The 25,593-nt window shown below is 50.6% G+C and overlaps 7 protein-coding genes across 14 annotated transcripts; 3 read left to right on the top strand and 4 right to left on the bottom strand.

The window, feature by feature from the left end:
* Positions 1-19: 19 nt before the first annotated feature.
* LOC108090752 (transmembrane protein 234 homolog) lies at positions 20-768 on the top strand. The gene is made up of 4 exons (XM_017189584.1): positions 20-95; positions 188-226; positions 286-591; positions 650-768. Exons 2-4 carry the CDS (start codon positions 211-213, stop codon positions 754-756), a joined length of 429 nt encoding a protein of 142 aa, XP_017045073.1. The 5' UTR covers positions 20-95; positions 188-210; the 3' UTR covers positions 757-768.
* On the bottom strand, positions 759-2,243 carry LOC108090751 (uroporphyrinogen decarboxylase). Of its 2 annotated transcripts, XM_017189583.2 has the most exons (3): positions 2,086-2,243; positions 1,204-1,947; positions 759-1,149 (listed from the first exon to the last, which is right to left on the bottom strand). In XM_017189583.2, exons 1-3 carry the CDS (start codon positions 2,098-2,100, stop codon positions 838-840), a joined length of 1,071 nt encoding a protein of 356 aa, XP_017045072.1. In that variant the 5' UTR covers positions 2,101-2,243; the 3' UTR covers positions 759-837. The 2 variants fall into 2 exon arrangements, with proteins under 2 accessions (XP_017045072.1, XP_043064233.1); XM_043208298.1 differs by lacking the exon at positions 2,086-2,243 and having other exon boundaries at positions 1,204-2,079.
* Positions 2,244-2,287: 44 nt separating this feature from the next.
* LOC108090749 (SET and MYND domain-containing protein 4) lies at positions 2,288-5,188 on the top strand. Of its 2 annotated transcripts, XM_017189580.1 has the most exons (5): positions 2,288-3,179; positions 3,231-4,251; positions 4,349-4,670; positions 4,731-5,012; positions 5,114-5,188. In XM_017189580.1, exons 1-4 carry the CDS (start codon positions 2,515-2,517, stop codon positions 4,997-4,999), a joined length of 2,277 nt encoding a protein of 758 aa, XP_017045069.1. In that variant the 5' UTR covers positions 2,288-2,514; the 3' UTR covers positions 5,000-5,012; positions 5,114-5,188. The 2 variants fall into 2 exon arrangements, with proteins under 2 accessions (XP_017045069.1, XP_017045068.1); XM_017189579.1 differs by lacking the exon at positions 5,114-5,188 and having other exon boundaries at positions 2,289-3,179; positions 4,731-5,021.
* On the bottom strand, positions 4,953-7,283 carry LOC108090750 (5'-nucleotidase domain-containing protein 3). 2 transcript variants are annotated; one of them, XM_017189581.2, is made up of 7 exons: positions 6,929-7,283; positions 6,404-6,807; positions 6,042-6,337; positions 5,789-5,975; positions 5,586-5,726; positions 5,376-5,527; positions 4,953-5,314 (listed from the first exon to the last, which is right to left on the bottom strand). In XM_017189581.2, exons 1-7 carry the CDS (start codon positions 7,179-7,181, stop codon positions 5,110-5,112), a joined length of 1,638 nt encoding a protein of 545 aa, XP_017045070.1. In that variant the 5' UTR covers positions 7,182-7,283; the 3' UTR covers positions 4,953-5,109. The 2 variants fall into 2 exon arrangements, with proteins under 2 accessions (XP_017045070.1, XP_017045071.1); XM_017189582.2 differs by having other exon boundaries at positions 6,978-7,080.
* Positions 7,284-7,566: 283 nt separating this feature from the next.
* Positions 7,567-18,823, top strand: LOC108090748 (CCR4-NOT transcription complex subunit 1). Of its 5 annotated transcripts, none has more exons than XM_017189576.2 (11): positions 7,567-7,834; positions 7,941-8,329; positions 9,639-9,845; positions 9,911-10,438; positions 10,497-10,971; positions 11,037-12,254; positions 12,308-13,090; positions 13,177-15,767; positions 15,835-17,006; positions 17,069-17,428; positions 17,915-18,823. In XM_017189576.2, the coding sequence occupies exons 2-11, from the start codon at positions 8,225-8,227 to the stop codon at positions 18,021-18,023; spliced, it is 7,548 nt and encodes a 2,515-aa protein (XP_017045065.1). In that variant the 5' UTR covers positions 7,567-7,834; positions 7,941-8,224; the 3' UTR covers positions 18,024-18,823. The 5 variants fall into 5 exon arrangements, with proteins under 5 accessions (XP_017045065.1, XP_017045066.1, XP_017045067.1 ...); XM_017189577.2 differs by having other exon boundaries at positions 7,567-7,761; XM_017189578.2 differs by lacking the exon at positions 17,915-18,823 and adding an exon at positions 17,614-17,835.
* A 2,143-nt stretch (positions 18,824-20,966) lies between these two features.
* Positions 20,967-23,184, bottom strand: LOC108090972 (membrane-bound alkaline phosphatase). The gene is made up of 3 exons (XM_017189927.1): positions 23,044-23,184; positions 21,467-22,623; positions 20,967-21,364 (listed from the first exon to the last, which is right to left on the bottom strand). Exons 1-3 carry the CDS (start codon positions 23,111-23,113, stop codon positions 21,044-21,046), a joined length of 1,548 nt encoding a protein of 515 aa, XP_017045416.1. The 5' UTR covers positions 23,114-23,184; the 3' UTR covers positions 20,967-21,043.
* Positions 23,185-23,690: 506 nt separating this feature from the next.
* Positions 23,691-25,516, bottom strand: LOC108090686 (odorant receptor 45b). The gene is made up of 6 exons (XM_017189472.1): positions 24,667-25,516; positions 24,416-24,603; positions 24,183-24,358; positions 24,028-24,126; positions 23,820-23,972; positions 23,691-23,766 (listed from the first exon to the last, which is right to left on the bottom strand). Exons 1-6 carry the CDS (start codon positions 25,188-25,190, stop codon positions 23,716-23,718), a joined length of 1,191 nt encoding a protein of 396 aa, XP_017044961.1. The 5' UTR covers positions 25,191-25,516; the 3' UTR covers positions 23,691-23,715.
* Between the last annotated feature and the right edge of the window lie 77 nt (positions 25,517-25,593).

The following is a 25,593-nucleotide window of genomic DNA, read 5'->3' on the forward strand; positions in this document are numbered from 1 at the left end:
CATACTGCTTCTTTTTAAAATCCTGCTTAGGCAGCCATATGAATTCCTTGAAAAAATGTATCAAAATTATCCAGATAATCAAGCGCTTATAAAATGTATAGCAATCTATTTTTATGATTATTATCATAGACATTATTAACGGAGTTCCCCTTCTTTATTTACCAATTATTATGATACTACGAAACAGCTGTTCAGATATAAACAAAACCAATGCTGGGGATTGCTGGTAAATAAATTAAAATATTTGCTTGTGCCGAGAATATAAATGAACTATATACTTTCTAGTACAACTTCTTGCCGTGGGCATGCTGTGGGGCATCACCAATCCGTTCATCCGCCTTGGTAGTCAGGGAATCGAGACGCTTCAGGACACGGGCTCCAAGTGGAGGAACTTCATCCAGGAAGCCCGAACAATCGGCAACCGCTGGCGCTACTGGCTACCCTTTGGACTCAACCAGTGCGGCAGTGCTTTGTATGTGTGGACTCTTCAGAGTGCCAGCATTACGGTGGCGGTTCCGGTGGCCAATTCCCTAAGTTTCGCATTCACAGCCATAACCGGTTTTGCCCTGGGCGAAAAACTTCCTGGAAAGAGTAAGTCCAGCGAAACCCCACAAATATATAAACTTTACATACTCTCCTTCTCTTTCAGAGGTTATTTTAGGCACACTTCTCATCTGTTGCGGCAGCATACTGATGATCTATGACAAGATCCTGCAAGAGCAGTCGCAAGACCGACTAAATATAACATTCCGATGATCTTACCCTAAACCCAAGGCCAATTGTCTTTATTACATTCGATAAAAGCATAGTAAACGATAAGTTGAAAGGAGCTGGCGCTTACAAAGCCTTGTGCACCGCCTCCACGAGCACCTCCATGCTTGTAATCGGCGTCTGGGGCGTGATGCCGTGCCCCAGATTGGCGATGTAGCGCGACTTGCCGAACTTGTGAACCATCTCGGTGGTCAAGGTGCGCAGCTCGTCTGGGTCGCGATACATGTCCATGGGATCTAAGTTGCCCTGCAGCGTAATGTTCGGGCCCACCACACTGCGCGCCTCTACGGGATCCACAGTCCAGTCCAATCCGATGACGTCGTAGCCCAGTTCGCTCTGCTCCTTCAGCGAGTGTCCAGCGCCTTTAGCGAACAGCGTCTAAAAAAGTACTCGAATTCAATAGAAACTACCGCAAGCTTTAGCCCGACTTACGAGGGGGACCACCGGAATCGCTCTCTTGGTGAGACGGTCGACCAACTCATCGCGTATCCTTTTCAGGTAGGGCACTCCCCACTGCAGGAACTCCTCCTTTGAGAGGTGCTCCGCAGAGGACTCGAAGATCTGCAGCATTTGGGCGCCAGCCTTCACCTGCATTTCCAAATAGTCCACTATGGCGTCGGTCAGCAGGTTGAGGAAAAGCTTCGTGTCCTCCGGATAGTCCTTAAGCCAGGCCTTGGCCTTTGACATGGTCTTGCTGCCGCCGCCCTCGATCATGTAGCCCATGAGCGTCCAAGGTGCGCCAGTGAAGCCGATGAGGGGCACTCGTCCCTCCAGCTTGTGCCGCATCATGGTGATGGCGTCGCCCACGTAGGCGAGCCGGGACAGGGCTCCGTCCGGAGTAAGGCGCTTCAGGTCCTCAGGCACCACTATCGGCTGCGGCAAAACTGGACCCACGCCCGCGTGCATCTCCACAGTAAGCCCAAGAGCCTGAGGAATGACTAGGATGTCCGAGAAGATAATAGAGGCGTCCAGGTCAAAACGACGCAGCGGTTGCATGGTCACCTCGCAGGCCAGCTCCGGGGTACGGCAGACGGTGAAAAAGTCGTGCTGCTTGCGCAGTTCCTGAAACTCCGGCAAATAGCGGCCCGCCTGGCGCATCACCCACACAGGCACGCGATCCACCACCTCGCCTCGGGCGGCCCTCAGCAGGTTGTCGTTCTTAAGCACGGGAAAGGGCTGCAAATACGGGTTTCGAGTATTGGTGGTCTGTTCCGCTCCCACGTGCAGCAAGAGCCAGCTGCAGAACATCAGCCGAAGTCCAACGACAGACATGATGTAACTGTGGGCGCCCTTGCACTTTGCCGGGTAACTCACCTTGGCGTCCTTCATTCTGACTTTTGGTTGCCGGGTAACTTGATTAAAGATCGCTAATTATTAGCAGTGACTTTTCCGTCCTAATTTGACGAAATTTATTATGGAATTCTGCAATCCTGCATGAGTGTGCGTTATGCCGCACTTTGTTTACGTTTTCCCCTGGTGATGGGGGATCGCAATAATCGCAGTTTATCGATAGCCCAAGTGAAGCAAATTTTTCTGTTTATTCAACTCAGAAATTTTTTATCATGCTTATTCTTAATTGCCTCATTTAATAATTAATTTTTACCAAAAATTGTGAACTAAGGAGCGTACAGGAACAGTTTTGCCGATACCGACTGGGTGTTTGTCCACTTCTACAATAGAACAAAAAATCCTGAAAAGCGAAACTGCACCTTTTTGTACATATGTAATTAAGAGCCGGCAAAAATGGAACGTTTGGCCAAAGTTTTTTCGAAGCAAGACGAACTGATCGATCTTGACGGAGGATTCAAGGATGAATTTGAAACAATTAAGTCCCTGGACTCCCTACCTGCGGAAAAGCTGGAGAGGTTTCGCCAGCTGACCCTTAAATTGCTTAAGGATTTGGAGCAACCACACGACCGAGAAAAGTGTGCGGAGAGGTCAAGGATTCTGCGCGAGGAAGGAAACATCGTATTTAGGGGACCCGCCACCGAAAATGGATCTTCCCAGGACGCAGAGAGAGTGTTGAAAGCTTGCAGGCTTTACACGAAAGCCGTTTTTGAGGCAGAGGACGCGGTGGATGAGTTGGCTTTAGCCTACGCCAACCGAGGAATGGCCCTGCAGGAGTACGGATTCTATAGTGAAGCCTACGACGACTGCGCCAATGCGCTGGAGTGCGGCTATCCGGAGCGGCTGAGGCATAAGGTGATCATGAGGCAAGCACACTGCGCATGGAAGCTGCAAAAGATTGGGCCTCTCGAGGCGCATATAACAAGTCTGGAGCAGCTACAACTGAACGAGAACTTTTTGCAACAGCTCAATAACCTGAAGGAGAAACTGCAGCTTCTTAAGAGCGAGCCCGAGAAACCAAGCACGAAAGAAGAAGGCGAAAAAAAAACCCTTGAGGAAATGTAAGTTCAGATCTCTAAGTACATGTCATTTTCTGACTTCCTGTGTCACAGCTCTACAGATCCTGGCCCGCGTGGTCGCTATATGGTGGCCCAGGCGAGCATAAAGCAGGGCCAAATCATCTTCTCCGAGCGAGCCTCTTGTTTTGTTCCCCTGGAGCAGCGCTTGATTTGTCAGCAGTGCGCTGCAAGCTTGATGAGTGCACCAATTCCTTGCTGCAAGTGCCATCAGAGGGTCGTTTACTGCTCAAGAAAGTGCCGAGAGGCCCACTTAGGCATCCATAAGTATGAGTGTGCGGCCTACGGAAGGGATCTTCTCAAGCTGCTAGGTGTTTCTCACTTGGCCTTGCGTATGCTCTTGGCTTACATACCCCTAATGCTGCCGCAACTGCAGGTGGGCACAGACGCTCAGCAGATTTGGGAAGGAATCATTAAGCTGGTTAAGACACCGAACGGTAGAGAAACCGCGCCAGAATATTTGCTAAGCCTTCGCATGGTCAGCCATCTGGACCAGGCATCTAAGGCGGAGCTAGTCTACCACGCCCTTTGCGCCAATCTGCTGCAGGTTTACTTGAAGGAGCACACCGATTTCTTTGATCAGTTTCACTCCTCGTTGGCCAGCACAAAAGAATGGCAACAGATTACATCGGCACTGATTCTTCGATTTGCCGGTCAGCTCTTGGCCAATGGCCATGTTGGCGATGCCCTCCTTCCAGTTGGCTTGGAGCCGAACGAGTTCGCTCTGCTGCAACCGGACATGTGGGAGAAGCCACGACACCTAAAGGTTGGTCAGTTGCACAATATGGCCCATTCGGAACTGATCACGGCCATTAATCTGCCGTACTTGAGCCTGTGCAACCATTCCTGCGTCCCTTCGATTCGCACCAAGTTTGACGGTTGTTCTGTTGTTAACTACGCTGCGAATAACATCTTGGCGGGCGAGGAGATATTCAACTGCTATACGAGGGACTTCAGGAACAGCCTGAAGCTGCAGCGATCCGAGCCCTTAATGGAAGTCTACAAATTCAAGTGCAACTGCGACAAGTGCTCCCGAACTGATCCCGATCAGGATTATGTGAGTTAATAATGGATTTTGATATATTCCTGTGTCGAAAATTTTATGAAAAGCAAACGCTAAAGACAGACTTAACCGTTAAATATTTTACTTTCAGCTTACTTTCCATCAGTATCGCTGCGAACAACCCAACTGCAGGAAAGTTTTCCTGCCGCAAATTGAACCTCAAAAGAGTAATCTTCGCTGGTGGCTCTCACCTAACGAAAACCACTCGATAATTTGCACAGTATGCAAGGAACGGCAACTTTTCAGCTGGTACAACGGGTTCCTTGACCTCATCGAGAGCTGTGCGGACCCGTCAAGAAGGCAGGCGCTGTTCCAAGCATTCGATGATCTGGACAAATGGTTGGTCGACCATCACAGTCTTAAAAGAAATCTGGCCGAAGAACTAATTACGGCCTGTTTTGTGGAAATAGACGGTAGGCATTACTCGCTCGCTATACAATTTTTGAAAACTGAAGCATTACATTTGTAAGCAGAAGGGACTTTGTTGGATGAGTTGGAGTACAAAAAGCTGGCAAACATTATTCGGCGGCAGCTAGAAGGCATTGCTGCCCAGTGCGGCGACACGTCTATGGAGTACATCGTGCAGATGACCTTTCTCATGGATCTCATTGCCCTGAAAAAATGCCAAAGCAAAAAAGAGGAACTTTTGGAGTTGAAGGAAAAGCTGGAATACCTGGCCAACGAACATCGCGCAGTTTTTTTGAACTATTACAACGATTTTATTGAGCAACAATGTAAATAACAATATACACGAGGTAAATTCACTAGTTTCGAGCTACAAGCAATCAACACTGGCACTTTTTGACCTACAACTAAGGTGAGCTTCTTAAGAAACGTTATTCTTAACATTCTCTAGATGAAGTGGGAGGCATATTCGTGAGGCATCACGCCCCGTCGAGGATAGAAGGTGTGGGTGGTGGAGAACTTTAGCAGATTGGTTATGTCGCTGGTGTAGATGTCGGCAAAACGGAAGAGGCGTCTTGAGAAGTACGTGGGGTTGTGGTATGTGCGGAACACGCTGCCAAACTGCTCGTTGAATACGTTCTTCGTTTTGTTACTGTTGACAGTTCGATAATTTGTTAGGTAATTTAATTTATACTGGCTTGACTAATATATACCGCAACTGATCTCGCTCTTCCATCCACTCTTTTAGGCAAATCTGGGCGGCCTCACTCTCGTCGTCCTGGGTCTCTTCAATTAGCTGCGTGAGCATCTGTAGCCAGTTAGCACTCATCTTAAAATCCTTCCGATTGAGGGTTTTTATTTCGTGCTGTAAAATAAGGAGACCTTTGTTGCAATTATTTGATGGCAAGGCGTAAGAAACCCACCGCCAGTTCACTGATGATGGCACCTGTCCTCCAGCTGTGCTTGAGAGTAACATCAGCCAGATCGCTGTAAGGATGATCTCCAAAGTAAAGTACCGAGTGACCGCGCCAACCCTTGAGCTCTTGCAGCTGTTTTACAGAACCCTGAAGAGCAATTCAAGATTCCAGTCCATATTACATTACAGTTAAGCGAAGGAAAGACTCACCTCGTAGTAAATCTTGCCCTTTTCGAGCTTGAAAACACGATCCCACAGATGCGACTTAGTCCGCTCATCGAACAGCCTTATTGGTCGCGACTCGTCAGTGAAAAATTTGGGCTTGCGAGCCTGCACGATAACAACATCGAAGAAGTCGCGCCAGTTGGAGCCCACCAACCAGGACATTCCGCAGTTTCTAAACATTTGCGCAAAACAATTTGATATAATAAGATCGATTAATAAGTGAAGATCAGTTCCTTACACAAACGAGTATGGACTGTTGGTGACCAGAAAGAGATTCTTGCCCGCCTGCTGCAGTTTCTCGAAGAACTTGACCAGCTTCGGGTTGCGTTCTATGTACTTCTCGGTGTCAAGCATAACCTTGCCGTGCATTATGGGATGGCAGGAACCCATGGCGGTTCGTGTGTCATGGAAAACAATCTCCGGATTATAGTCGATGCGATTGCGCTCAAAATATTCGATGACGTTGCACAGCAGGCACATTTCAGGTACAGAAAACAGGTCGGCTAGTTGAACCATTTTGGAGTTGGTGTTGTGCTGGGAAATGGAGAGGATAACGAGATTGTAAATCACAGATTGATAGAGCAACGATAAGATACAAACTCGGTAGCTGTTGTTGGGTCCCTCCACGTAGGCGATGGGCAGCAAGCGGTTGTGGTACAGCTTCAGCACCTCCTCCGCCTCCACCTTAGTACGCCCCCGATAAACAGAGCCGAGTTGCAGCTGCAGAAAGCTGTCCAGCTTCACCAGCAGTCCCTTCTCAACGTCGTAATGCAGGCCGCGCACCGCGAAGTTAGGCTCATACTCAAGTTCAAGGATGTCCTCCGGGTAGTGGAACCTTTTTACCAGCATCTCGCGGGCGAGGTTGTACAGCAGGTCCTCCAGGATGGGCTTGTAGCAAGCTAGAGTGTAGTCATAGTCAAATCCATACACCTGCACCTCGCTGAGGTCCAGCTCGTTGCAGGCGAACACTGCATCCGGATGCACGTCCGCCGGCAGCTTTTTGGCTGAAAAGGTCAAGCGGTCGGGAAGCGTGGGCATTACTAATGGGACCACTAGGAGGACGGGTATTTATAGATCGTGCACATACTACGCATATGCATACGCCTGCGACTGGTTGAGGCTTACATTGGAACTTCTTTTTGGTGGCTTCGTGAAGCTTTTGGAAATCACTCACTGTTTTTGGGTGCGAGATCTGGCCGGGAGCAGCTGGAGCGCCAGCCAAAGCCCCAGCGTTCGACGAGAAAGCCCGGGACTCGCGTCTATAGTTCGGTTTGCATGGCGACAGCATGGAGTCCCGGCTCCGGAGAACACCACTGCTCCGGAGGAGCACATTCTGCCGGAGAAGCACACTGACGATGGGACTGCCTGCCGCGCACATTTAACCCGCTACTAATTTGCCAATTAAGCCCGTTGGTTTGTTATGTACACCAAGTGGGGGCGGAGTGGGGTGGATGTGACCGGATGGGGAGCCCCACAAAATACCGTTTGGCGGATTCCTACATCTACGACTGCTTTTAATTTAAGAACAAGTAATTTGTTGGCGAAAAACACAAAATCAATTTGGATTTTTATAGTTAAAAATCTATAGTGCTACAAATGAATATTTTGTGTACATATTTACATCTTTTGCTTTGGTAAGTGAAGTTTAAATATTGGATACAACCGTTAAATATCAAAAAAGTTTTGGAGACCTTGCTATACATTTTCTGGTATTTATTGTTTTATTCAAAATACCGAACTGTGTGTGGATGGCGTTAGGGATTTCTTTATTTCGAACACCGAATCTGGGTGTTAAAAACAGTTTCGGCTTAAAATAATAATCTAAAAATTTGCAGTGATTTCCACAGCAAGCGAAGTGTGTGTTAAGAACCAAATTACAAACCAAAAACCCGCACAGAAGTGGTCCAAAGATAACGAGGAGCAACAATATTTCTCCCACTGCCTGTGTGTGCGTGCGTGTATGTGGTAGTAGTAGTATTTTTCATTTCTGTTTTCGCTGTACGTGCGGATTGATTCATATTATTTTATTACGTGAGCTATTGCAATATATATTCGATTCGGCCGAGGACAAAGCCAAACCGATTTCACCTGGCCCTTGAACCCGACCTTATTGTTTCTTTGATTTATGTGAAAACAGATGCCGCCTGCGATGTAGAGCTGCTGATGGCCCCTTTTTCACGGGGGCCGCGGCTAATGATTCCACAGACCCTAAAAAGAACAAAAAGTAAAGCAGAGACAAAAACAAATTACGCCGTAGATGAAAGGAAAAGCGCCAAGAAGAAGCAACAGTGAATACGTCAAATATTTCTAATCTCCAATACCAGTGCACTCTAAACGTGTGTGCTCAAAAATTCTGGTGGCCCCAAATACAACAAAAACAAGAAACATCCGCTCAGGAATTGACAACTGATACGTAGAATTATGAACGTTGAGAGCCAACTGAAGACACCGCTAACGCACATACGAAATCTGGTCAAGCACGTGAACAAGCGAAATTTTAATGAGAGCAGCGAGCAAATAAAGCAGGTGAGTTGTTACAGTTTTCCCAGCAATTTCATGATCAATCCATTTTTGTCAACAATAACAACAACAAGGTGATGAGGTAGTGCTGCCAATTCGTAATAATATCGCACCTGGTCGGCCAGAGTTGCCAATTGTTTGCACTCACGACTGCCCGAGTAACTATTGCCATTTCACTCGCTCGTGCATTTTGCCGACGCCATTACAGTTTTTAGGTAAAGGCAGCTGAAAAAATTTCTCTGCACGGCGTTGCGCGTTTTGTACCCAATTTGATTAAGCTAAAAGTGGTTTAGAATGTGTAAAACGAGGCTTATTGGGTGCGCTTAGCCACGCACTTGACTCTAGCGTGGTCGGCGGTGTGAAATTGGCAGTGTAAAAGTGTGGAATAGAGTATAAAAACCCGAGTGGGAAAGCCCAAGCCAAGCGAAGGGCTTTTCAGCCCCCAAAAGTCTTTCTTTCTAGTGGAAGCCAAAAAAACAAATTTAAATAGTAAGTTAAATTGGTATTTTTCACGGAAACACCAATTGCGGCCGCTTTCTTTTTGCTGAATTTGCAATATGTCGCACTTTTTCCTGTGACCCCCTTCCTTTCTCGCACCGTCATGCTCTCCCCTCTTTTCTCTCCTCTTCCATGTAACGTTTTGCCAGTGAGTGCGAGCGAGAAGGTGGGAGTGTAATTTGTTGTGGAGCAGCTGCGACGGTGGGGTCACAGCTGTTGTCTCGCTCCCGCGAGTAGAGAGAGGCCTTGAGTCCGGACTCCGAACTCCGGATCCCGTATTTTGAGCAGTGATGGATCAAAAGGGGGTTACTACTTGACACCCCCTCCTCCTTCCCCATAAATTTTTTCCCACAGTAGTACCACATTAAATACTATGTTTAGTTTAAATAAGATTGTGCTGTTTTGCCAATAGGTTTTAAACGCAACTTCCTTTGTGTGTTACTAATTACCAAATCAGAAAACGTAATTGGCAACTTAGCCTGGCAAAGGGCCTCAAACTGAATGAGTTCAATCTTCGAAAAGTTTCGCATTAAACCTCCCCTGTACCTCAGAAAATACACTTCCCATTAGGGCAGTCAAGGATTGACACTCGCACAGAGCAGAACCTATCAAAATTTTCAAGTTTGCGATGAAAACCACATAAAAAGTCGGTCACTGCACAATCCCAGAAATTGTTTGAACTGCCGATTGTCCACCATTTACTGATATGTGTCCCAGGTCGCGGACAGCAGCTGCCAGGGCGCTTTTACTGGCCAATAGGACCAGGCCAATGCCTCTCGCCAAACCCGATACTGATCGCCTCTTTGATTTCTTGCAGTACGTTAAGGAACACGGCCTGGAAGCAGATCGCAGCAGTCTGCGCCACCTGTTCTCCGTAAATAACTTTAACGATCCCGCGCCATCGGTTACCGCCCAGCTGCAGGCGAAGCTCCTGGGCGCCCAGTTGCAGCGCCAGCTGCAGAGCTCGTCGTTTGTGTCCAACATCTGCTACGCTTTCGACCAGTATTTCGTCAGCAACCAAAAGGTGAGATTACCAGCAGAATCCTCTATAGCATAATGTTATCACTTACGAGAACTCTTTTCTATCAGTCCCTTAAGCCCTCTGCGGTAGCGGACCTTGTTAGCCAGGTCGCCCGACTCACTGGTATCAACAAGCTCTGCGAGTGCATCTTTGCCTTGGCCGTGACCCATTCCTCGCACTCGGAACTAAGACAGTCGGCCAGGAACAACCTAAAAGGCAGCCTCAGTGAGCTGATTGACTCGTACCTAGGCAAGAACAACAGCAGCCCGGCAAGCACCGGACTGCAGGAGATCTCCTTTCATCTGTTACAGTACCTTCTCTGCTGCTTAAGCGAGTACGTCAATCCACAGCTGGAGGCGCAGTTTTTGGTCAAGCTTCGAGAGGAGTTTCCTCGCCACGCAGTGCCGCTGGTTTTAGCGCCGTTTCTGTACGGCTCGACGACGGCGACGATTGCGGAAGCAGGTGCCAGCGAAGCGGATGCTGAGGCCGAAGCTACGGTCAGCGGCAACAGCGCCAGTTCCGAGGCAGATGCTCTGAACGAGGTGGGAATCGAGGATATCTATGACGATTTAAGCGAGATAATTTTCACCAACCAGGTGCGCACATAAATCTATGTAATGTCGATATTTTGCTAATATTTACTTTCTGCTGCAGGGCAAAAATAATATTATGGACACATCCTGGATAAATCTAATCCTTGAAATCGGTTATGAATTTACATCGAGCGTTGAAGAGTGCAAAAACCATTTGTGTTCCCGCGAGCGAGATCGCGCTGAGCTCCAGCCCAAAGATGTCGCCAAGATCGTGGGACTCATGTGCCGTCGGCACTCATCTCTGCTCGATTGTAATGTAAATTTACCGACACCGGCGAACTTTTGGCCAGGCCAGGGGCAAGGTCAGGGACAGGGCGCTGGCAGCAATACCAGTGGCTCCTCACAGGCACAAAACACACCGCAGCAGCAGACTTCGGGCAGCACCAACAACAACGATGGCAGCGACAGCAACTCGTCTAGTGATAAGAAGGACAAGAAGGAGACAACGGACGCGACGCAAACATGGAAGCCGGATGTCTTTGTGCAGGCTCTCAAGGAGGTCGTGCCGCAACTTAACTGGAAGGACGTGTGCATGGGTAATGTCCTGCCAACTTTAAAAGTTATTTTCAACCAATGCAACTCTGTCCTCTTTTTCTTTCAGAACTCGATCATCCTGAGTTTGTGCTGAAGGATCGCATCGGCTTGGACCTTCTGTTGACCATCCTGCGGCTGGCCACTGGCTCAAACATATTCCCACATCCAGAATGCATTTACCGACACTGGGCAAACACAGAGGGTCAGCTGTCGCTCATCGCGACGATGCTAAAGAACCCGGATCTCTTTTCCTTCGCCGACTTTGTATTCAGCCAGCCAGCGTTGGATGTGCTCAAGACGGCCCCCGATGCGGACAACAAAGAGATCTCGGCCTGGAAGTCACTGCACCTGGTAGAGGTGCTGCTTTCCATTGCGGACAAGGGCTACTATACACAGGTGCACGAGCTCTTGAAGTTTCCCGCACAGAATTGTCCCGATGTGCTATTTTTGGCTTTGCTGCACATAAGTCCACCTATGACCCCGTTGCGCCAGGATCTGTTCAACCAGCTAATACCAACGTTTCTGGGCAACCATCCGAATTCGAACGTAATCTTGGCCAGTGCCTGGAGCTCGACAAACTTTCAGCTGCGCCCCAACATCATGAACGCCATGTCCGAATGGTATTTGCGCGGCGGGGACTTTGACCAGGTGAAGCTGTCGCGCATCCTTGACCTTGCCCAGGATCTCAAAGCGCTGTCCGCCCTCCTCAACGCGCGCTCGTTTTTGTTCATTATCGACCTTGCTTGCCTTGCCTCTCGGCGCGAGTACCTGAAGCTGGAGAAGTGGCTAACCGATAAGATCCGCGACCATGGGGAGCCCTTCATGCAGGCCATGATCAAGGTGCTGCTGCGACGCTGCCCGCAGGTGGTCAACTCCAAAGTGCCCGAAGACTTGTTGCCTCCCAAACAGGCCCAGCTCTTGCCCGAGACGGTCACCACCATGGTCAACTGTCTGCAGGCTTGCATTAACAACTGCATTGTGCCGGAGATGGTTGAGATGATCATGCAGATGACCGCAAACGTGGCGATCATGGCGAACAAGGCACGTGCGCAACAGCAGCAGCCAGGGCTGGTTCCGCCTCCGCCTCCCAACATTCTGCGCGGTCATCGTGGCATGGATTTGCCTGGCGGCATCGTTCCTCCGCCTCCGCAGCCAACGTTTTCTGGCAACCTCAACGCGCAGATGTTTGGGCTTGGAATGGATCCGCTTACCAATATGTCTAACAATCTGGCCGGCCTTAATCTTAGCGGCCCGAACGGAGCTTTTAACTTCGGCAACATGCTAAGTAAGTCGATGACTTTTGTTTTTCCACAATATAAAACATCGATTTCATTCTAGCCTCTCCTTCCCGTCTAATGACTCCGGGAGCCAGTCCCTATCCGTTGAATCCCATGCAGATGCCGCAGGCTCCGCCGCCACCCAATGTCGGAAATCTCGGCCGTATGCTGCCGGGTGGTCCACAACAGCAGACACCCACGCCGACTCCAACAGCCCCTAATCTGAACAACCCCGTTATGGCCGACCTGCAGATACCTGTATCCAAGGAGGTGGAGGATGAGGTGAACTCGTACTTCCAGCGCATCTATAACCACCAACCGAATCCTACACTGTCCATCGACGAGGTGTTGGACATCTTGCAGCGCTTTAAGGAGTCCAGCAACCGACGAGAGCAGGAGGTCTTCCTGTGCATGCTGCGAAATCTTTTCGAGGAGTACCGCTTTTTCTGTCAATACCCGGAGAAGGAGCTGCAGATTACAGCGCAGCTCTTTGGAGGCATCATCGACCGCAATCTGGTTCCCACTTTTGTGGCTCTGGGTCTATCGCTGCGGTGTGTCCTGGATGCGCTTCGCAAGCCGGATGGCTCCAAACTCTACTATTTTGGTGTGACGGCACTGGACAGATTCAGAACACGATTGCACACCTACAACAAATACTGCGAGCATATCCGCTCCATCCCCCACTTTTCGGACTTCCCTCCACACCTTATCCAATACGTTGAATACGGAATGCACGGTCAGGAGCCACCGCCGCAAACGCTAATTGGTCTCAGCAATACGATCCCGTCTGCGATTTCCACTGGACCACAAACCGAGGCGCTCTACAGGAGTAACTCAATACTAGGTAATCATAAGTTAACCAAACTTTGAGCGAAGTCTTTCAGTAATAACAGCCAGAGAATAACGTATTTTCTCCCCCATTTTGCATAGGTAACATGCCCATAGCCACACCCGGATCGGGACCAAAATCAAGCGCTGCGGTGTCGCATGCCACGAGGATGAAGTCCATCGCCAACGCGACTAATATCGACACCCTATTGGTGGCCAACCAGGAGGAGAAGGTGACGGTACCGCCGGAACCTGTTCAGGACAAAACTGCCTTCATATTTAATAACTTGAGCCAACTGAACATACCCCAGAAGTGCGACGAGATCAAGGAGATCATGACCAAGGAGTACTGGCCCTGGCTAGCGCAGTATTTGGTTCTTAAGCGAGCCTCAATGGAGTTCAACTTCCACACGCTCTATTACAACTTTCTGGATGCCCTCAAGAACGGCGAGATCAATCGATTCGTGACCAAAGAGACGCTACGCAATATCAAGGTGCTTCTGCGATCCGATAAGGGAGTTATTAACTTCTCTGATCGAAGTCTCCTGAAAAACCTCGGTCACTGGCTTGGCATGATGACCTTGGGGCGCAATCGGCCCATCCTTCAGTTGGATCTGGATCTGAAATCTTTGTTGGCCGAGGCATATCATAAGGGACAGCAAGAACTGCTTTTCGTAGTCCCCTTCGTGGCGAAGATCCTTGAGTCATCCGCCAAGTCGCGCATTTTCCGCTCGCCAAATCCCTGGACAATGGGCATTATGTACGTGCTGGGCGAGCTCCACCAGGAGCCAGACCTCAAGCTGAACCTCAAGTTCGAGATCGAGGTGTTGTGCAAGACACTAAACCTGGAGCTGGCCAAACTGCGACCAGTAATTTACCTGAAGGATCCCAGTCGCGCTCTACTAATTGAACAACAGATGTCGCAGCCAAAGCCAAAGCAGCTGGAGCCCGTGGCACCTGCGCCCTCGCTGCCACGTGAACAACAATCCCCGGCACAGCCGCCGCCGCCACCTCAACAGCAGCAGCCACAACAACAACAACAGCAACAACAACAAGCTCCTCCACCTCCACCATCTTCGGCGGAAGTGGACGCCCAGAATGCGGCCGCTATGATGATGGGTTCGGGCGGAGCCAGCAGCACTTCCGGATCGGTCTCCTCGCCAAATCTGCCTACCGATCCTAGCCAGGTGGTGCTGCCCCCGCCGGAGCCACGCTTCTCCTACGTAGACGTGAACGTGAGCAACTTCCAGCTGATTGCCCAGCAGCTTATTCTGCCGCCCAACATACCTTTCCTTCACGCGAATCCCGGCATCAAACACATCGCTATCAACGCCGTGGAGCGCACAATCACCGACTGGCTGCAGCCGATCGTAGACCGAAGCATTCGCATCGCCTGCGCCACCACCGAGCAGATCATCCGCAAGGACTTCGCCCTAGATGCTGACGAAAATAGGATGCGCACTGCCGCCCACCAAATGGTACGCAACCTGGCCGCCGGCATGGCTATGATCACCGGCAAGGATGAGATCGCCCGTGCCATTAGCCAAAATCTGCACAAGGCCTTACTGTCGGCTCTTTCCGGAATCCCCAGTATGACGGAGATCCAGGCCGCCGCCATGCAGTTGGCCAGCGAGAATGTCGAGCTGGTGTGCGCCTTTATCCAAAAGACATCTGCTGAAAAGGCTGCCGCCGAAATCGATAGGCGTCTGAGCACCGATTTCGAGACCCGAAAGATTGCCCGTGAAGAGGGCAACCGCTTTGTGGACGCTCAGATCCTCAGCTACCAGCAGGAGCGTCTTCCAGAAGCAGTGCGCATCAAAGTGGGCCCTGCTCCAGCTACACTCTATGCTGTGTACTCGGAGTTCGCCAGGAGCATTCCTGGGTTCCAGCAGATGAGCGACCGGGACATTGCCCTGTCCGTGCCCAAGCCACAGGATTTGTCCCAGCCAAATGTGTTCGCCAACGATGAAAGCAGCTTGGTGTACGCGGAACTTGCCAGCAAGATGGAGGCCTTCATGAACACGGCCATCGGGGTGCCGTCGCTGCAGGTGCAGGCCAGCAAGATGCACATGCTCCTCAACGCCCTTATGTCCACGCGCCGCCTGCGTGACCAGGAGTCTGCCTTCAATCTGCTGACCCGTGCCGTCGAGGGTTTGACCGAGGGACTGGTGAATATGCACGAGAACATGGAGCAGATGAAGCTCTACCAAAATATCCACCTGCGTATCATCGGCCTGCTGCACAACAGCTTTGGCGCTCCAAACACGGAGCGCGCAGTAACCAAGTGCTTCTTCGATATCCGCGAGGAGGTGCGATACAATGTGGAAGCAGCTCGTGCGCTGATTACCTCGCACTTTGTCAACCTTAACCAGTTTGACGGAATGCTTCGCGACTGCATGGACAACGGCAACAACTACGTGGCCATCTCATTCGGTATCGCACTACTGGAGCGCCTCATCATGGACGATCGAGTGATAAACATTGTGTCCGACAACGAATTCATGGCCACCGTAGAGCTTCTGGGCAGACTTACCCAGCACCGTCATCGGTATCCGGAGTGCATCGTCAACGCCATTGACACGCTGTGGAGCGGAAACTTCAACTCGAGCAGCGACTACAGTCCGTTCAACGCGAGTGAGCGCTACCTGGCGGGAGCCTCCCACTACATTCACTCCGGCATGCATCACGTGAGGGTAGGGATATCAACAGCATTTCACTAAATCTCTTTGTCTAATAGCACCGCTTTTTATGTTCCCATAGTCATGCGATACGGATGATCCGCCCGGACTGCAGGAGAAGACCGAGTTCTTGCTTAAGGACTGGGTGGCCCTGTACACCCAACAGAACCAGCAGTCTACGCGCGATGCCCGCAACTTCGGTGCCTTTGTCCAGAAGATGAACACGTACGGAATCCTGAAGACCGACGATCTGATCACTCGCTTCTTCCGCCAGGCCACGCACATTTGCACAGATGTGGTCTACCGAATGTTCGCAGAGCCCAGTCTGCCAATCAACCAGGCCAAGAACAAGATATTTCAGTGGGTCGATGCGTTCGTGCACCTGATTGCGATGCTGGTGCGACACTCCGGAGAGGCAGGCAATCCGACCACCAAGATTAACCTGCTGAACAAGGTGCTCGGCATTGTGCTGGGCACACTGCTCAAGGACCACGAGATGCGCGGCGTGAGCTTCCAGCAGGTGGGCTACCATCGCTTCTTCATGATGCTCTTTATGGAGCTCTGCTCGGCCGACGTGATCCTCGAGTCGCTGATGCACAGCATTGTGTCGGCCTTCGCCTACACCTACCACCTACTGAATCCCAGCGTGGCTCCGGGCTTCTGCTTCGCTTGGCTGGAGCTCATCTCGCATCGCGTCTTCCTGGGCCGCATCCTGGTCCAGATTCCAGGCCAAAAGGGTTGGCCGCTGTACGCGCAACTGCTGCAGGATCTGTTCAAATACCTTGCGCCCTTCCTGCGCAACACGGAGCTCGGTAAGCCAGTCCAGCTCCTCTACAAAGGCACTCTGCGAGTCCTGCTCGTCCTCCTGCACGACTTCCCCGAGTTTTTGTGCGACTACCACTTTGGGTTCTGCGACACCATCCCGCCCAACTGCGTCCAGATGCGAAACATCATCCTGTCGGCGTTCCCTCGCAACATGCGCCTTCCCGATCCTTTCACGCCCAACCTGAAGGTGGACATGCTGTCGGACAGCAGCAACGCACCCAAGGTGCTCAGCAGCTACATCATGAACATCCAGCCACCGAACTTCAAGAAGGACCTGGACTCCTACCTTAAGGCTCGGGCGCCGGTAACATTCCTTTCGGAGTTGCGTGGTCACTTGCAGGTGACCAGCGAGCCAGGAACGCGTTACAACATGACGCTGATGAACGCTCTGGTCATGTATGTGGGTACTCAGGCGATTGCTTTGATAAGGTGGGTCCTAAGAAGATTCTCACTCCCGGAGAGTGGTTGATAATCTATATTAATGCTTGCAGAAACAAGAACTTTGTGCCCAACACCTCCAACATTGCACACAGCGCCCACATGGACATCTTCCAGAACCTGGCTGTCGATCTGGATACGGAGGGTCGCTATCTGTTCCTAAATGCCATCGCAAACCAGTTGCGCTACCCGAATAGCCACACGCACTACTTCAGCTGTGCTGTGCTGCACCTGTTTGCCGAGGCCAACTCGGAGGCTATTCAGGAGCAGATCACGCGTGTTCTGCTGGAGCGATTGATCGTGAACCGCCCGCATCCGTGGGGACTGCTCATCACGTTCATTGAGCTGATCAAAAACCCCATTTACAAGTTCTGGAACCACGACTTTGTGCACTGCGCGCCGGAGATTACCAAGTGAGTTGGCCTGATACATAGCCTTTAAACATATTTTTCTCCGATCGAATAGACTTACACCATATTCCTGGATCCATGATCAACAAAACACTGGCCACACAAATGTAGTTTATAGTAGCTTTGCAACGCACCCGACTCACCCACTTTCTCACCTAACTTACAATTATCATCCCTTTTGTTTTCAGATATTTCGGTGAATGTTTGATTGTAGTAAAACGTGTTGTTTAATTACAATTTAATTGGCATTTAGTGTGCGTCGTAGCAAGAGAGCAAGTTCAGGCCTCAAAGCGAACCCACCAGTCCCATCCCACTCATTTTGCATGTTAACCTTATATTCGTTTGTAACCTCCCATTTTATACATTTAGCATTAATGCATGAAAATATAACTTTTTAGTAAGCAATCGAATCTCTGGCTGGCTCTCTGGTGCCTTATCCAAAGCAAGTGTTGATATTAAACGATGTGCTCTGCTCTCTGTATTTCGTAGGCTCTTCGAATCGGTGGCCCGCTCCTGTCTGGCCAAGTCGAGCGTTACTCAGCAGCTGAACATGCCCGTCGTCGATGGCGAGGGCCAGGAGGTGGCCAACATCAACTGAGAAAACGCCACCGTCCGACGCTTCTGCCTGGAGGTCTGTGCAAGACCCAGACGCAGGCAGTAGCAGCCTGGGCAGGCACACCACTCCACCCGCCCCACGCCCCACTCACAGCACAGCATTCATTGAATTCTACTAACCATCATTGTGTTTAGTTCTTAGTAAATCGTTTTAAGGAGACAGTGAAATCCGACTTGTATTTAAACGAACGGAAACGATAACATTTTAAATGCCTCCCCTCGCAGGGGAATGTTACAAATTTTTAATTGAGTTGTATTATAAATGGTAGATGAAGGCGTTAAACTGTTGATTACAGATAATGTGTAAAGAAATCAATCAAACAGATAGAAAGAGAATAACGAAAAACGAAACACAAACAAAAAAAAAAACAAAACAAAGAAAAAAAATGAAAATCGAAAAAGGAAAAACATTTTCTACAAAAAAATTGCAATGGCATATGTAGAAAGCGCGGAGTGGATAACAGAAGAGGAAGAGAGTAGAAGAAAGCAGCAAGGGCTAGCTTTCTAGCCAAAGGCCCAACTCATTTATAGACTAATTCCGTTTGCAAAGGCTAACAAGTGATGTATATGATGTATGTACAGACATGCGTTCACCGATCGACCGACACAATATATACATTCATAACAAAAGCTGCGACACAAGAAACCACAACAAATCTACATTGATAAATAATAATCCATTACAATCGAAATAAGTAACACTATGCAGTAAGAGAACAATATATATAAAAATAATATGTATACAAAACAAATATTAAATGTATAAATGGCAAAATTTTAAAAGCCCTGCGTTTGAGATGCTTTCCAGCCTTATGGCCATCATGTGTATCTCAGTGTGTGTGCGTGTGTGAGCGCGCCTGTGTGTGTGTGTGGGCCAACACTTAAAAAAGCTTGTTTCATTGGAGCAAAGGCCCCGTTTATATACTGACAGTGCCCACCCGTACATATGTAGCCCATTTCCGCACCCAGGCTTACATAACCCACCGCCCCCTCCGCCCTCCGCTGGTGGGGCGCATTTGGGTTAAGTAAACACAAATGTCGATAAGTGCGGAGAGAGCGGTTTCAGCTCGGAAAACTGAAATGTACGGGTGTATCTATCTATTGTGCGACACGAATTCAGCATTAATTGAAATGCTGCAGTCATCGCAGTGCCCCCTTACACCCCACCGACCGCCCCGCAGTCACCCGCTTGTTTTCGTTGCCAATTCACATGAATTTGTCATAAGGCTGATAAACGACGGTTGTGGAGAGTGCACTCGTAGAAATAAAGGGGCTTTTTCAAAGGTCTTCGGAGTTTTTTGTCTCGTTTTCTAGTAGTAAATAAATCAATGCAAAATTGAATATTTATTATTTATGAAATTAAAAAATGGTACTTGGATTTGAATATATAAATTGCATTTCATTTGCTTTTGTTACTTCTTTTTAGTACAGTGTACAGTGTAGAGTAGAGCGAATGTGAGTGTGTGTGTGTGTGGCGTATCTGTGTGAGCGCTTGGAAACAGAATGTGGCACACTTAGCGCTCTGCCGACGTCGCTGCGCAACAGCAAAAAATTCCCCTGCTGGCTGGCCGCACATTATGTGGCCCCCAATCCGCGTCCCGTCGCAATGTATCCGAAAGATACAAAACGCTGCAGCTTTGTGGCTCTACATGGCCATTTGAATCGGCTTAGATGTGCGCGCGCGCGCTGCCGTGCGAGCGAGATGGCAATGGGGTTTCGTCAAAAAGCTCTCCAGTCCGCTCGCTCCAACACAGTCACGTGTTTTGTATCTGTGAGCGCGCGTATCTTTGTATCTTTGCGGCAAGCTTCTTGGCTGAGTCAGCTAAGCAGCGCCATTAGTTGCGAGCACATTTTGTGTATGCTGCCATTAGTTTTTTCTTCTGCTCCGCGAGGTTTCTTCTTCTGGCCCTGCAGATACAGATATACATAATTGGTAGCACCCCCCGTTGGTGGAGAGCCCAAGAACCAGGCCGCAGCTGCATTTCTTTGCCCTTCCCTTCCCCTGCCCCTCCCCCTTCCCCATTCCCCCTGCTGGTGACCCAGTTTCGCTTTCTCAAGGCCCGCTGCACCGCCTCTTGGCCAAAACTCTGCGACTTAGCCCGGTCCAGTCGCAACTAGGCCCTTTCGGCCGCATAAATCGAAACTCCGAGCATCTCAACTGAACTGAAATTGCAGCGGAAATTGCCCGAAAATAAAAATCTGGTCCAGACCAAGCTGAATCGGAAATGGAACCCAATCCACTGCCAAGTATTCGCTTTCGCCCCTGGAAATCGTCAATCATCGCATGTTGACACTAAATGGAAAACATAATTTAATCATCCAGCAGGGCTACAAGAATCGTTTGTGGGCACCTTCCTGTTGGCAGTGGGAGGTTTTTCGACACAAAATATAATGTTTCTAGGAGATAATAACAAAACTAAGCTGGTCAGTATTAATACTAGTCACTAGGTAGGAATTCTAAACGGATTTTTGCTTTGGGTATGAGCTCTTTGAAATTGAAAGTGGGACGCATTCGCATACAAATTCGTGGACTCCTTTAAAACCGACTCTTCCCGATGGACTCCCAAATGCCATCCCACATGCATACCTTTCCCGGCCTTCTGATGGAGCACGAGAGGAAGCTCCGTTACTTCTGGCCGCGATTTTCACTCCACTTGCCACTTGCCACTTGGCCAGCGAGCACCTGGGCAATTGGCCGGCCGAGAGTGATTGCAACTGACTGATTGGGGCTGCCTGCAGGTTGTCAGACGCCAGATGCCAGTTGCCAGTTGCCAGTTGCCAGTTGCCATTGCAATGGCCATGCATTGGTAGTTAATTGAGTTCGCCGTCAGGTGGCATTTATCGAGGAGCACGGCTCCGCAGGAAATTGCACAGCTTGCCAGTTCAATTAGAAGGAATTTGATTTGCCCCACCCCACACAAGACTCTTTTCGGCTGCGATGCACTTTATTGGCTTGCCCCGACCAGGAGGCGGTATGCATATGCTGGGGAGGGATCCCAGATCCTAGGCGTAGGGTCCGATGCCGGCTGCCCGGGCCATCAGGGCCGGGATGTTGCTCTGCTCGTAGTTGCCGCTGAAGAACTGGGCGTAGGGCCCCGAGGCGTAGACCGCCACGTCGTCGCCCCCGTGGGTCTCCGAGTCCAGGGGCGCCAGCGTGGGATACCGGTACTCCGAGTCCGTCACCAGCTTTTCCTTCAGCAGGGTGCGGCCCTCGGCGCGGTTGTAGGCGGAGTAGTAGCCAGGCCCGTTGGCGTAGGAGAGCACCGTGTAGGGCAGGTTGTCGTCCGCCAGCTGGGCCAGTCCGGTGATCTCCTGGTCGCGGAACTGCCAGAGGAGGATGTTTGTTGATTAAACAAAACCAATTTACGAGGACCTATCTATCGATCTATCGATCTTCCTTATGGCATCTATGGCATCTCTACTCACCGGATAGCCGTTTATGGACATGACGTGCGCGTGGTCGGCGGTCACCACGATCAGGGTGTCCTCCTCGGAGGTCAGCTCGCGGGCCCGCTGCACGGCGCTGGCGAACTCGGCGGTGTCCTCGAGCGACCGGCGGGCGAAGGTGTCGTGGTGGGCCATGTCGATGCGGGCGCCCTCGACGAACAGGAAGAATCCCTGCTCGCTGCGGCCGAGCACCTTGATGGCGGCCTCCGTGAGCTCGGTGAGCGAGGGGTCCGCCAGCTGGCTGCGCTGCCTCTGCCGGTCGCCGTTGTAGGGCAGGTGCGAGCTGGCGAAGAGGCCCAGCAGGTAGTCCGTGCTCTCCAGGTCCACCAATCCGAGCCCCTTGCGGCTCCACACGTAGCTGGCCGAGGCGTTGGCCGCCTGCTTCTGGTCCAGCCAGCTGCGGATCAGGTGGCGCCCGTCGGTGCGCTGGCCGGGGATTCCCTCCTCGTCGTTCACGCTGGCGTTGATGAAGTTCTGGCGACCCCCGCCGAGGATCACCTTCAGCCGCTGGCCCACCGGTTGTTCCACCAGCTGGCGCGCGATGTCGACGGTCTGCTCGGGGTCGCAGCCCCCGTTGGCCACCTCCCAGTCGTTCTCCCAGTTGCGGTCCGCCGTGTGGGCGAAGACGCCGGCCGGCGAGGCGTGGGTCACCCGGGCGGTGGTCACCAGGCCCGCGTCCTTGCCCGCCGCCTGCGCCCACTGGGCGATGCTCCACACGCGGTCCTCCTCCCGCTCCGCGCCCGAGCAGCTGTACCTGGGCACGTTGGCGTTCACGCCGATCGTCCCGTAGTTGCCCTTCACCCCGCCCAGATAGGCGGTGGCCGTGCAGGCGGAGTCGGCCACCTGCCGGTTCACGCAGTACGTCTTGGCCATTCCGGTGTGGGGGAAGCCCTCGAAGGAAAGCTGCTCCGCGCTGTCGCCCAGCAGGTTGCGCGTGGCCGTCGTCGTGTGGACGGACATCCCGTCGCCCAGGAACAGGATCACGTTCTTGGCCTTGTTCGTGTGCACCGCCTGCGCCTCCGCCAGCTTGGCCAGCAGCTTCTCCTGGGCCTTGTCCACCCAGTACTGGCTCTGCTGCTCCTCCGCGTGCTTGATCGGGTGCGACTCGGCGTCGAAGGACCTGCCACGAGGGTGGTCTGAAAGGTTCGGGAAACAAACGGGGGTTTTATCTTTTCTATTTGCTACTTTCTCTGAATTCAAGCACATCCAATGGACGGACATACGTTGGTTAAGGAGTATAAATCAATTAAGGCTTAGTGGCTTTCGAATACATAATATATCAATCGGATTAATCGACTCTTATCTCCACGCAGGGTTTAGCAGCAAACAAGAACTTGAGATAAGATGAGGTTCCAAGAATTTAATCTAAACGTTCTTCGTCCTAGAAGCTCTTATTACCAACCATAATTTAGTTTTAGTAGTTAGAAATTAATCCTTTGGTTCTTTTATTTTAAGTTTTATATATTTAAACTTTACTATCGATCATTTGGCATATGCAAATGGTTTGCCATTTATCTTTTGGATTTGAATATAAACTGCTTAGTTGGTTAATTTACCTCTCTGCCCACTGGCACTTCCGCTCAGCAAAACGGCGGCGAAGAACAGAAATATAATTGGCTTTGCCATTTTCCGGTTATCCCAGGCTAACCCAGTGACTTGTGAGGAGGTCAGACCTTGGTTGAAGACTGAACGGACTGACCGGCTGCCGAATAATTGGCTTCGGACTTATCGCGCAATATCAGAGTAAATCTAATCAGCGCAGGCCAAAGAAAACTAATCTAGACTGTTCAATCAAATCATCATTTATGGCTAACCACGAATGGGTTGACAGAAGTCGTAGAGCGGAGAAAAACCAATGCCAACAAGCTCACGTGCCTCTGGCCATAAAGTTTACACGCCTTCGAATCTCTCCCCATAATAGATTGCGTATACGCAGTGTGTGACCGAACTGAAGCTGTGCAGTTTCCTCTTGCTTTAAAGTTTTCTTACCACATCTCTTCTACTTTTGGTGACTTCAGGGGCTTTGTTCAAACGTCTTACTACTAAGGTTTCTGTGAAATGGCAATTGAATGTAACACTTGAACCCTTGACCCTTGGAAACCAATTGACTTTGAGTCTGCACGACTGATTGTCCAGATTGCATACTTTCGGGCTAGCCTAATACCACGGACTAATTAAAAGAAAACCCAAACAATTTCAATGTATATTTGTGCTTCGATTTGCCGCTTTTACAATATAGTTTTGGCCAGGGCCACGATGGAACCTGTAAACTTGATGACCTGAAAGGTGTGTTCGTTAGTTAAGTAATAAAAGAGCACAGCAAAGAACTCACCGATGTGAAAACTGGCAACGAAGGCGCGAAGAAGGGCACCCTCACCATGATGGGCCGTTGAGCTCGCAGGATGATGAGGAGCGCCCGCCGCCGGGTCTCTCGATCCCACTTGTACCAGGCGCTGCTGTAGGCAGCCTCCCCCAAGGAAAGACTCTGGAAGAAGAGCAGGAAAATCACTGATTTGGATTCGGAGGATTCGGGTACCCACCTCAGTGGACATTTCGGTGCCTCCGTAGCAGTAGAGGAATATGGCCGAGGACACAGTGAAGGTGTACACCACGTAGCGGATGATGTTGTAGCCGGAGTACTGCAGTGACAATTCGATTAGGGGAATCTGATATCTCAATAGAAAACAGATCTCACCAGCAGTATGTCAATCACACTGGTGGCTATCACCAAGCTGGCCGACACAAAGTGCACGAAAGTGGGGGCTGCCATGATGCCGGAGAACACCTGGACGATCTCCTCCACTTCGTTGTGGCGATCCACAATCTCCGCCAGGCGCTGACAACACCGCTCGCTCTCTCCGGCTGAGGGATCTGAGGGATGATTGCTGCTTTAGATGCATTGATTGTGGCCGCAACCCAGAAACTCACCCTCCACTGGCCTCAGAGCATCCTGAACGTCGAACCTCAGGGCCCGGAGCAGGAAGGCCATGTAGAGGGTGAAGCCGAAGAAGAAGCCATCGGTCCCGGCAAAGGCGTAGACGGTGACCTGGCCACTCCAGGTGGAGTAGAGGTAGAAGACCGGGAACCAGGGCATTCGGTGGGCGAAATCGGGGAAACTGTGTGCTCAAATCATATAAATCATATACTTCCGATCCGATCGGGTAATGTATTTCACCCACAGCATGCGGAAGGGCATGTCGAACTTGAACTCCTGCCGCCGGCGGGCGTACATCTCCCACAGGGATCGCAGGACGAAGGCCCCGGTGGTGATGCTGCCCAGGGTGAAGACCAGCATGCCGCACCGGGTGACCATCACGTAGTAGCTCCTCTGCGCGGAGTCCCTGCGGGGGTCGCGCCTGCCCTCCTGCTGCTCGATCAGCAGCCGGATGCGGTCCATCAGGGCGGCAACCTCCTGGCGGCGCCACCACATCCAGCCGAGCTTGAAGAGCGTGGTGAAGCTACAGGCCAGCGGGCAGAAGGCGTCCATCGCGTCCACCGGACTGCTGCGCAGGTGGCTCCAGCCGAAGACGAACTCCGCCTGGCAGCAGTGCGCCAGGTTGAGGAAGTTGAACAGCAGCCAGGAGAGATGCAGCCAGGTCATCTTGCGGCCGAACCGCAGGCCCAGCAGGCCGAAGGAGTACCTGGTCACGAAGAACAGATGCTTCGCCAGCGGATAGTTGCGGTCTAGGAATCGCGGATACATGACTTCTCCAGTCTTCCCAGGGGGACCTTTCTTTTATATTCCCCCAAAGGAGCTCCTTATTGCTTAATTACTGTTTTCAGCCCAAGGAAATGCCACCTGGCCATGGTTAATGATGGGATTGGGTAATTGGGTGGGCGACAGACCCAATACGCCCCCAAAATATGTAATGTTTGTGCTCTCAACCTAGCAATTAAACTCTTACCCCTATCAAAACATTATAAGCGGATCAGCCAAACGATTAGTTCTTATACCCTCGCAGAGGGTTTTATAATTTCAGTCAGAAGTTTGCAACGCAGTGAAGGAGTCACCTAAGACCCCATAATGTATTATATTCTTGATCATTTTTTGCAATTTTTTTCACAGTTAAAATGATTTATGTGTGTTGTATAGTTTTGTAAAACAG

This window comes from Drosophila ficusphila, unplaced genomic scaffold, assembly GCF_018152265.1.
Source record: "Drosophila ficusphila isolate 14025-0441.05 unplaced genomic scaffold, ASM1815226v1 contig_414, whole genome shotgun sequence".
Classification (NCBI taxonomy): Eukaryota; Metazoa; Arthropoda; class Insecta; order Diptera; family Drosophilidae; genus Drosophila; species Drosophila ficusphila.